Source organism: Manis pentadactyla, chromosome 8 (genome assembly GCF_030020395.1).
Source record: "Manis pentadactyla isolate mManPen7 chromosome 8, mManPen7.hap1, whole genome shotgun sequence".
Taxonomy (NCBI): Eukaryota; Metazoa; Chordata; class Mammalia; order Pholidota; family Manidae; genus Manis; species Manis pentadactyla.
This window is the reverse complement of record NC_080026.1, coordinates 132451030-132461146: the sequence shown is the minus strand read 5'-3', so window position 1 is coordinate 132461146 and position 10117 is coordinate 132451030. Positions and strand designations below refer to the sequence as shown.

The 10117-nt window shown below is 57.3% G+C and overlaps 2 protein-coding genes across 2 annotated transcripts in view; both read right to left on the bottom strand.

Moving 5' to 3' along the window:
* The window catches only part of HMX2 (H6 family homeobox 2), an 8562-nt gene extending 8507 nt beyond the window's left edge, over positions 1-55 (bottom strand). The window contains exon 1 of the mRNA XM_036898815.2: positions 1-55. This exon is cut by the window's left edge and continues 82 nt beyond it. The gene's annotated coding sequence lies outside the window, so the exon portion shown is untranslated.
* Positions 56-1772: 1717 nt separating this feature from the next.
* Positions 1773-6623, bottom strand: HMX3 (H6 family homeobox 3). The gene is made up of 2 exons (XM_036899020.2): positions 5742-6623; positions 1773-5125 (listed from the first exon to the last, which is right to left on the bottom strand). The coding sequence occupies exons 1-2, from the start codon at positions 6139-6141 to the stop codon at positions 4449-4451; spliced, it is 1077 nt and encodes a 358-aa protein (XP_036754915.1). The 5' UTR covers positions 6142-6623; the 3' UTR covers positions 1773-4448.
* Positions 6624-10117: the final 3494 nt, after the last annotated feature.

Sequence of the window (10117 nt, the reverse complement as noted above, 5' to 3'; positions counted from 1 at the left end):
GTGTGGCCTGCGCCTCTGGAGTCCCCTAGCCTGCCAAGGGGACGTCCCGGCTCAGAACCAGTGCCAGTGGTGCGTGGGGGGGGGGTGCAGTTTATATCTGTCCTGGTATTGTTTGATGTACACATACCCGCTCTATTTACTACCAAATAAAAGAAATACATCTGTGTTGCCAACAGAAACAGCTCGCACGCAGGCCTCACCATCTCCCGGGGCCTGGAGGCAATCGCGGGAGCTCAGAGTTGCAGAGTTCGGCACTGTGGGGACCCCAGATACGAGTGAGGTCCCCGTCTATAGGGGTATGGGGGCCCGCGGAGGGGTGTTGGTGGGCTCCATTAGTTTATCCCTGATGACTTGAGAGGAGGGAGCCGGAGGCATCCCTCTGTAGGAAGGATTTCTGGCTTAGCACAGCAGGAGGCAGGAGCGCCACCTCCCTCCCTGACCAATTCTTTCCACAGGATTCCCCTCAGCTTTCCTTAGCTTGACCTCTTAGAGAAAGCCAGCTGCCCAGGGTCACCTCCTGAACAAGGTGTGCCTGACTGGGTCTGTGTGTCAGCCACTGCTGTGGTATGTGTGTGTGTGTGTGTGTGTTGCGGGGGTCGGGGGGGCATACTGGGAGCGCATGGATACCATGTCTGTTAGGAGGTCTAACAAAACTCTGTGTGCGTGTGTGTGTGTGTGTGTGTGTGTGTGTGTATCACTTGTAAGTGTACTCTATGTGTTGTTTCTGTGTCTGGGTGAAGCAGAAAGGATTTAAATGCGAAGGCAATGTCATCTTGCACTGACTTGAGGATTAATTGGGGGTGCGGATAGGAAAGGATCTGAAGTCAGATAAGGGGGAGAGAAGGCTGAGTTCCAGATCTGAAGAAAGGGAGGGTAAAAGGATCAAGTCATTGGGGGTTTTGGTCCAGTGTCCTAGGATGGGGGAACCGGCTGCCTTGGCTCCCCACAGTGGAATGTCCCGGAGGAAAGGCTGGGTCACCCTTACTCCCACGGTGGCACCCTCTGGTGAGTGGTTCCTGCCGCTCCTGGCAATTCTTGCAGAGGCAGCAGGAGGAGGGTGACCTCTGTGGGGGAAGATGACCCATCCAGCTCTCAGGATGTGACAGTCCCACCAAGAGTTTTCTCAGCCCTTCCTAACACAAAGGCCTCCGAAAGACCTGCAGTCCAGTCCACCATGGAGCCTGCACTCTGGCTCAACTCCTGCATTGTGAGAAATACCACAACCCTGACCCCACAGGAGGAAAGCAGCCGTTTGCACCTGGGCCAGCTTCCAGGCTCATACAGCCACCAGTCCCAGGCAGCGCTGGTATTACCCTCCTCCCCCAGGGAGCTCACCGTGCCTCCTGGAAGGGACAGCCAACCCAGGGCAGTGGGGCTCCCCAGTAGGAGGGAAAAGGAGGCCTCAGGGAGCAGGACAAAAGATAAAGTGTGTGTATGGAGAACCAGTTATTTCTTGACTTTGTAAAGACAGGGTCAGTCAAGAACCGTTTTCTAGAATCCAAACACAAATAAAGAAGTATTTTCTTGGAGTTTGATAACATCGTGTTCTGGCTGTAAAATGGAAGGATGTGTTTGCTATTGCAACATTATTTTTAATGAGCTGTTACTGGCCTATCCCGCAATTGGTATTGCCAACAGTAAAAAGCATCACTGTGTTTGCAGGTAACACAAGGAACAACATATTTTGACCCTGAATTTCTGTTTATTTTTCATTTAGGACACATGCCCTCGTTTTTATTTCAAACCAGAGAGAAGTAAAGGGAGATCTATCTTCACTGAGATCCACATTGAAAGTTTGCCATAAATATACATGCCTGCTGATTTGGGGACAGTTTCCCATGAATAGAAAACGGTCCTGGACGCTTCAGCCATAGTAGAATCAATTGTGTTGCTTGGGTGTGAAGAACCCAGTAAAGTACTGGAAAAGAGAATGGGGGCGTGAGCAGTCGCTGCTAACAGATGCACCCAGTGGGGCGATCTTAGGAATCCTCGTCTCCCGCTTCCGGCTCCTAGGCTTCAGGCGTGCCCTGCCAGGTGTTGGGTGTACAGACCCCACGTTCCAAGGCAGGCAGCAGTGTCAGGTTAGCAAGGGGCGTCCAAGCACCTGCCTTCCACCGAGTGGACCCGAGCTTCCAAGCCTCTCGGGGCGCGCTGCGCCTCGGCAGGCCGCCCACCGAGAGAGCAAAGGCCAGGCGCCCTGCAGGCGCGTGGGAACAGTTAGCGTTGTACTTCCGTGTGAGCCGGGACAGGGACGGGGGACCCACAGAGGCCACCCTGGAAGTATTGGGCGCTGATGGACAAAAAAGAACGCGGCCAGGAGGAGACAGATCCTTTCCGTAGCTTCTGCGGCAGTCGGTGGTCTGTGTTCCCGGCACTTGACATACCAGGACCCCGCCCACACACGAGCTGCCTCAGGAACCACAGTTCCTCCAGACCCGCGGAGGCCTCACTGTCCCGGAGCTGGGAGCCGCCGTCCCTTGGACTGGCTGGCTTCCCTGAGGCTGCCCTTTTCGTCCTGGCCTCTGGCCTCTCCCAGCTGGACTTCGCGATTGGTCTCTGGCCGCAGCTCAACTGTAAGTCCTCTCCTTTCTTTCCTCCCCAACCCCGGAAGCAACCGGAGCCCACCGTGCTGCCCGCCCGCGGATGAGTTCCCAGGCATGTCCTGCCCAGAAGCGCGCGGCTCCTGCAGTACCTGTGATCTGGGAACCAAATGCCCCAAATGCCAGGCTGCAGCCCTGCGTTCGGAAACACCCGCCTCTCTGAGCTCGCGGCTGCAGCTGCGCTCAGTTTTGCAAACTAGATAAGCCTAGGTTCTCGCCCTTCCGCCCCACATTATTCCCTGCTCGCAGGGCCTTTCTAGCGGCCTAAGGTACTGTGGATAGAGCGGCTCTGGTCGCGAACAAAGCCATCTCTGTCTTCGCCGCTTACTGGATTATAAGGATGTGCGTCCAGGTTGGACTCGGCAAGCGCAGAGGCAGACAGAGGACAAGACAGACAAGAGTTTCGAAGACACCTGCTCTGGGAAAATCATCCAAAGTTACACACTGTAGCGACACGAAATGCTTCGCTCTTTCTTTTTAATTAATTCAATTTCACGACAACATTTAGTTTAACAATATTTTGTGGTTTTTTTTCTCTTTTTCTTAAAAAGGGACTGAACCCGGGCAGAGGTGAGGAAGATAGGGTAGGAGAGGAGGGGGGACAAACTATCACAGAACAACAGGTGTAGCCCACAGAAAGAAAACAGGCCGGGTGGCAAAGCAAGGAGCCCTGGGAGTTGAGGGTGATCTTTACAAGAAATCTGTACATTTATCAAATAAGTTAAAATTCTCCTAAACTGATTGTCCTTCACTTAAAGCGCTCCAGTATGTCTATCTTCCTCCTCTAAGCACTGCTATCTAACCTTGTTTGCTTCCTTCCCCCGTTTCCCCTTCTGAATTTCCCCCCTTCTAAACGAGTGGCCGAATTACACAGTGAAAACGTGTGTTCCTCTGCGCGGAGGAAGAAGCAGGGCTCTCGAGAAATTTTGTACAATATTGCACAGGTCAGAAGTACAACCATTACTGCAGAACAAAAAGGTAGGGGGAGAGGATAAAAGATAGAGGTTTTCGTTTTTTAATATTGAAATCACTCTCTCAAAAGAGGGAACAAAGTATAACAGTAATATTAATAATAATTTACCAACAAATGGAATTCCCCAAATAAATGCTACTAATAAATAAGACCGTTCACACCGGGCCAGATGTGGTGCTGTTTAAATAATCAGCAGTCTGAGTTTTGGCTGTCTTGTCTTTTCCCTTTAAGCACTTAGAGAATTCTTCCATCACAAATTGGGACTGATGAAGAGGTCAGTTGCCACAGACCTCTGCCAGATTGAAAAGCGGCCTGAGCTGGGCTCTTAGAGACTGCTCAGATTTTGAATATTGGGGAGGATAACTGATTGGGGGTGGAGAGGACAAACCACACCCAAAGGCCAGAAGTAAAGTTCTACAATATGAATTCTCTGTCTCTCTCTGGACTTTTGAAAATAGTTCCATGGAAAATGAATAAACTAGAGGGTTCTGGTTTTTGCACCTATTTTCGCTCAATAAAAATAAAACCAAAAAGCCCACAGCTCAATGCATACGAGAGGGAAGGGTTGCACATTTCCCAAAAGCTGTCAGTCGAAATATTTGACCCGGGAATTTTGTCTTTTTCCTGCTCTCCCTTAATATAAACTAAAACCAAAAGTAAAGGGGAAGCGCCTCAAATCCATTAGGGATGAATTGCACGAAAATGCATTGCAAATACTTACAAAACTTTACCGATTGGGGGAGGGGAGGCCGGAACTGCGCGCCAGAGCCCCGGTTCCCAAAGGCCGCTGGACACCTGGTGCCCTCGGCCCGGCCCAGTCTCCTCCGGGGTCTGGGAAGGGGGCCGGGCACTCCCTCCCTCTCCCCTCTCGGGCCTCAGACGGGCCGAAGCAGCGGCACGGACGAGACCACCGGGTGCGAGTAGTAGACCGGGTGCGGGAAGGTGAGCAGCGGCTGGCTGACGGGCACCGGCGCCCCCGCGGCGGCGGCCGCCGCGCCCTCGGCCGCTGAGTTCTCGTGGTAGAGGATGGGCACCCGCACGATGCGCTGCGCCGCGGCGTGGCTCAGGTTGGCCGCCTCCAGCTCGGCCGCCAGCTGCCGCTTCCACTTGTTGCGGCGGTTCTGGAACCAGATCTTGACCTGCGTCTCCGTGAGGTGCAGCGAAGCGGCCAGGCCGGCGCGCTCCGAGCTGCTCAGGTAGCGCTTCATGTCGAAGGTGGACTCGAGCTGGAAGACCTGGCTGCGAGAGAAGACGGTGCGCGTCTTCTTCTTGCGGCACGCGGGCTTCTTCTCGGGGCTCTCGGCGCCCTTCTTCCAGTCCTCCGCGCCCGGCGTCGCCGCCGCCGCCGCCCCTGCGCTCGCCCCGGCCGCGCCTGGCGCCGCCTCGGCCTCCTTCTTGCCTTCCTCCGAGTCGCTCTCCTCCAGGATGATCTCGTCCGGACTCTTGGAATCCAGTTCCTTGTGGTCGGGGTCGGGCTTGAGCAGCGGCTCCGGGGAGTCCCGGTCGGTGCCCGAGGCCGGGGAGGAGTCTCGCAGGAGGGCCTTCTCCGAGGCTGGGGAGAGACAGACAGACAGACAGACAGACGCACACACACACGCACGCTGCCGTCAGGGAGGCCGGCACCCGGGGACGGCGGGCCTAGTCTGCCGCTGCCTCTGGGACCCAGGCCTCGAGGCCCCACCATTCCCGTCGGCCTCGTCCTCTCTGGCTGGGCCAGAGTAGGGGCGCCGCGTCCTGGGATCCCCCTCCTCCTGAGGACAGGCGAGGGAGCCCCGGAAGGTGGCGGCGCGGCCGCTTCCCTTCCTTCCCGCAGCTCCCCGTCCAGGGGCCCAGAGAGATTCGCCTCTGGCTTGGGCCCGCCCGCTCACCGCCTCCATCCAGGCCGCGTCCCCAGTTCCAGCCGCCTGAGGCGTCCCCATTCATGCCCAAGGCCGCTTGTCCCCGGAAGCGGCGCGCCCCGGGGCTCCAAGTCCACTTCTTTTCTCACCAAGTGGGATTGGATCCCCGGCAGCGCAACCGAGCGATGCAAGCCAGGGGCCGAAGGAAGTTCGCCAAACAGCAGGCTGGAGAAGACGGAGGTCCCGGGGCTGCAGTGGGAGGCAGCACGGGGAGGGGATGGGCCAGGCGATCGGGGAGCACAACGAAAGCTCAAAGAGGGGGGGCTGTACCTTCAGGTCGCGGGAGGTGGCCGCCGGCGGAGGTCAGGGTATAGGGGTACCACCAGGCTGGGGAGCGCTCCAGGTAGTGTGCGGGCAGGGCAAACCTCTGCGCTGGGATCTCAAAGCGAGGGAAAGCCAGGTCGCCCACCTGCGAGAGCGCGAAGCCCGCGGCGCCCTCCAGGGCCCCCTTGGCCGCAGCGGCCGCAGCGGCGGCGGCGGCGGCGGCTGCCGCGGAGGCCGGCGCGAAGAGCGTCCGTGGGGGCGGCTGCGGCTTCGGGGGCGGCCGGTGATGGTCTCCGTTGAGCAGGTTCTTGATGGAGAACGGGGACTCTTTGGGCGCGGGTGGAGGAGGCGGCGGCGGGGGCTGTGCGCTAGCTGTGCCTGGGGCGTCCGGCCCGGGCTCCGGCATCGTCCCGTCCTCCAGGTCCCCGGGAGGGAGGGAGAGGCACAGGCGGGCGGCCCGGCGAGTAGGCGGGCGGCCGGAAATCAGACCATAAACGGAACTCAACTACGGGGCGCAAAGTCGGCGGCCGCCCGGGGCGCAAATCCAGCGGCGCGAGGGCGGGGTGAGGACCCGGCCGGGGCGGGCTCGCATGGGGGAGGGGTGCTGAGGGGCGGGGAGCTGCCCTGCCGCGGCACCGAGGGAGCGGGGCGGCCTGGCGGCGGCTGCAGCTCCAAGGGAGGAGGCGGCAAGAGCAGTGCTCGGCTTGGGGCTGCGTCAATCCGGCGCCGGATGCTAATGATGAAATCAAAATGTCATCCAAGTTAAATGCGGGGAGTATACGGCGATTGGGCGCGCACAATGGCAAATGGGATTAGGCAGGCGAAGGCGCAGCCGAGCCCGGGCACCGCAGCCGCCTCCACCACCGCCCCCTCTTCTCTGTCCCTCGGATTTTGGCGCTTTGGCTTCGGGCTATAAGAGCCCGCCTGTTATTGGCTTTATATAGTCCAATTAGGCAGCAAATGAGGACAAGCCTATTAGCACAAAAGGATATTGGCTCCCGCTAAAGAGGCACTCGGAGCGCTCCTGCGAGCGCAGGAGGCGAGCAAGGGACGCGGAGCTGGCGGCGCCCCCGGCCGGAGCGCACTGACAGCGGTGGCGCCGGGAGCCCGCGCCTTCCTCTCCCCCCTGCAGCTCGGGGAGCTGTTGCCAGCAGCCTGGCCTGCGGGAGGGAGAAGGGGCGTGCCAGGCACGGCCGGGTCACCTCGGGGTTATTCGCGCTCGCAGCTGCTGCTCCTCCGCTCCCAGGGGCTTGGCAGGGGCCCGCCACCCCCCACCCCCCCACGTAGCTGGAGGGCCACGCAGCGCGGGTCCAGGAGGCAGTACGCGACCTCCCGACAGCGGCGAACTCAGCGCTTTCCTACCCTTTGGGGTCCGGCGGCTTCAGCATTTTCCCAAAAGCCTGCTAAGGGTGTGACCGTGAAGAAAGGGATCTGGGTTCCCCACCCACTGTCTAGTCGATGGGAAGGGACTCAGGGTGTAAGTCCTTGCATGGCGTCGGCTGGCTTAGGAATCCGCGTGGCCTTGGCCTTTGGCCCTGTAAAACCGAAGAGAGAGCCTCTCGCGGGGAGCAGGAATGGATGTGCGTCTCTGCGCACCCGCGTGTGTGCGCAGGAGGGACTGACGCCCCTGCTCATCACTCGGTGGGGCAGCTGGGGCAGCGGTGTCGCTGCACCGACGGCTATGCTCCGAAAGGGCCTCTTCTCCACTGGCTGGCAGGGCCCAAGGTCTGCCGATCAACTCTGAGCCTGTGGGCCGGCAAACGGCCGGCTTTTGGAGCTGCCTAACTCTTTTAACACCGGCAATGTAAGCCTAAGGCACAGCGGCGTACCTTCCGTGGCAGCCGTGGTGGTGGCGGCCGCACCCGCAGCACGTCCCAATGGCCGCCAAGTCCGTAGAGAAGTCCCTGCTGGGCCTCTGAGGGACAGCTGAGCAGAAGGTCACTCTGTTACATCGGCTTTAAAAACAACTCCCCAGGTTGCGCAAGAAGCCATAAGGCAGGCGTATAAGACTCTAGATTTAAGTATCAAATGAATCAGAGTTGCTTATGGGGTCCCTTCCCGAGAGACAGCTCCCTGGTCGGAGATAGGAGGAGACGTGGCCATCAGTCCCCTCTACCCATTGTGAGCTTTCGTACACCCAGTCTTTTTGTGGCCCCTCTGTCTCCCCTTCACCTTGTTTTTCCTTAGATCGGTCCCTTGCCTAACTCAACGCCACCCTGCACTGACAGATGCGATCGCTTTGGTTCTCCAGTTGAGAAGTGAGTATGGTTTATTTTCCGATCCTGGCCTTCAGACCCTTCCCCACCAAATCTCGATGGGCATATTTCATGCTTTTTTCAGCAAACGTAAACGTTCATCTACAGTAGTGAACCCTGTTTTTGCTTTGGGAGCCGGGAAGCATTGTAAATGGCGCTTCCCTAAACAATTATTATTCTCATTATTATTACTCCCTTGAGTCTGTCTGTACAGGACTTTAATGGAATGCAAAATGCATTTAGGTTTTCCACCATCTAAAATCTGAGTTGGAAGCAACTCATAGTCCTGAGACTCAAGTAGGGTGAGTCTCACAATCGGGTTTTATAGATGGAAATGGGCTCCCGGAGAGGAGTTGACCAGGCCAAGGTCACCCAACGTATGCTAGACATCCAGAAATCATTGTCTCCAGCGGCAGAAATAGCTCGACGTGCATAGGGCAACGCAGGTTCTGGGGGCACCGCCGGCCACGCCACCAAGGGTGTGGTGGAGAGATCCCTGCGTGCGTGCGTGCCTGTTGTGGGCGTGAACACGTGCAAACTTGGCCAAAGTTCTGACAATTAGAAGACGCTTTTAAGCAGACAAACAGAAAAGGCTTCTCAGCTCCCGAGAAAGAGTGGCGCCTGGCAGATGTCGTAGAAAAGTTCTGGATTGAGAAGTGGGCTCTTGACTGATCCCAACTGGGACTAGCCAGGCTGGCAGGAGAAAAGTCTGAGACAGCCGCCTCCTCCCCCTGCGGCGCCGTTACCTGCGCCTCACTCTCTCTGGTCCCGGTGGCTCCTCTCCCAGGAGGCGCACAGGTGCGCGGTGCGCGCGCGCGCGTGTGTGTGTGTGTGTGCGCGCGCGTTTTGACAGGGAGGGGAGTTTCTCTGGTGTCAGCATCTCAGCCCATCCCGTGAGTTTCAGGGATGCTGGCTTGAACAGGCAGTTGCACTTTCTTTCCCTTCCGCTTCGAGAAAGCTCGTGGATTCGGGGCCTCGGGCGCAGACAGTCCTTCACTCGCCCTCTGGCGAGGGGTGCTGCCTCTATTCCCTCACGCCTACAACTCCATTCAAAGTCAGGCAAACAGCGCCCTCTATGGGACATCCTCTAAACCGAACCTGCTGGGTCTGAGGGAGAAGCCGCAGTCTCCGCGCAAATCCTTTAAAAGCTTTTGGGGGTTCTACCCTTTCGGACCTTGGCTAGAGAACAAAGCATTTTTCTTTGGATTATGGAAGAAATGGAGAGTGAAATCGCCGGCAGATCTTTGCTGATCTTTACCTGACCACCACAGAAAGTGGTCTTACCTGCTTCTCACCATCTTCCCCTCCTTTCATGCCCCTGTTTTAGGGCCCATTTCGGATCCCCGAAGTGCCCTTCCTGACTGCAAGCTAGAGGTGAGCTCCTGAAAGGGAGAAGGCTGGTCAGGCTGGCTTCCCAGGACTCAGCTACAGTTGACCAGCCAGTGGTGCTCAGTGACCACTTGTGTTAATGCCTGAATGCCTGGGCAAATAAATGAATGAATGCAGTTGTCACTGCAGAGGACTTGCCAGAGTAGGGGTCTTTCAAATAGCTTGATCCTACCTAAAAGCATTTTTCAAAATGTTTAATGAGAACCTGAGATCTTCTGATGACACATTTTATAAAACCTGACAAAGCCTTGTGATTAGGACCATTGCAGGGTCCTTTCACAGGCAGATGCAAGGCAGATGGGCTGCACAGAGCAGGGTGTTTGCAGCACTCCCTAGGGAGATGTGGAGCCTCAAGGGCGGAGGGATCTGAAGAACGACTGTGATCTGGTGGGAAATGTGAGGCCTGGTTAAGGAGAGCTTAGAATAGCACTCTCACCATCCCCCACCCCGACCCCCTTGACCACATCCGGACAGAAGGCCTATAAACATGTGCACACACCCAGTTCCTTGAATACAAGTGCTCCCAGGGGAGGGGAGCACTTCCATACTTTCCAAACCTTCAGCTGCTTCCCTATGTAGGGTCCTTCTTGGAAGAGCTTCCTGGGATAGGCCACCTGCTTATCCACGGAGTGGGAGAGACTGTTTAGGCTTCTAGCCAAGGCTGCAAAGCTTCCAGGCATGGAGGCTCCCCACAGTTAACACAGCCAGAGCTGGCACTGATCCTGATGGTCACACTTC

What these genes read in the sequence shown, in the direction of transcription:
- HMX3 (XM_036899020.2), bottom strand. Translation starts at nt 6,141, where the DNA reads ATGCCGGAGCCCGGGCCGGACGCCCCAGGCACAGCTAGCGCACAGCCC. An exon ending in CCACCTCCCGCGACCTGAAG is followed by an intron (nt 5,126 to 5,741) that starts GTACAGCCCCCC and finishes GTCTCTCCCCAG; the next exon opens with CCTCGGAGAAGGCCCTCCTG.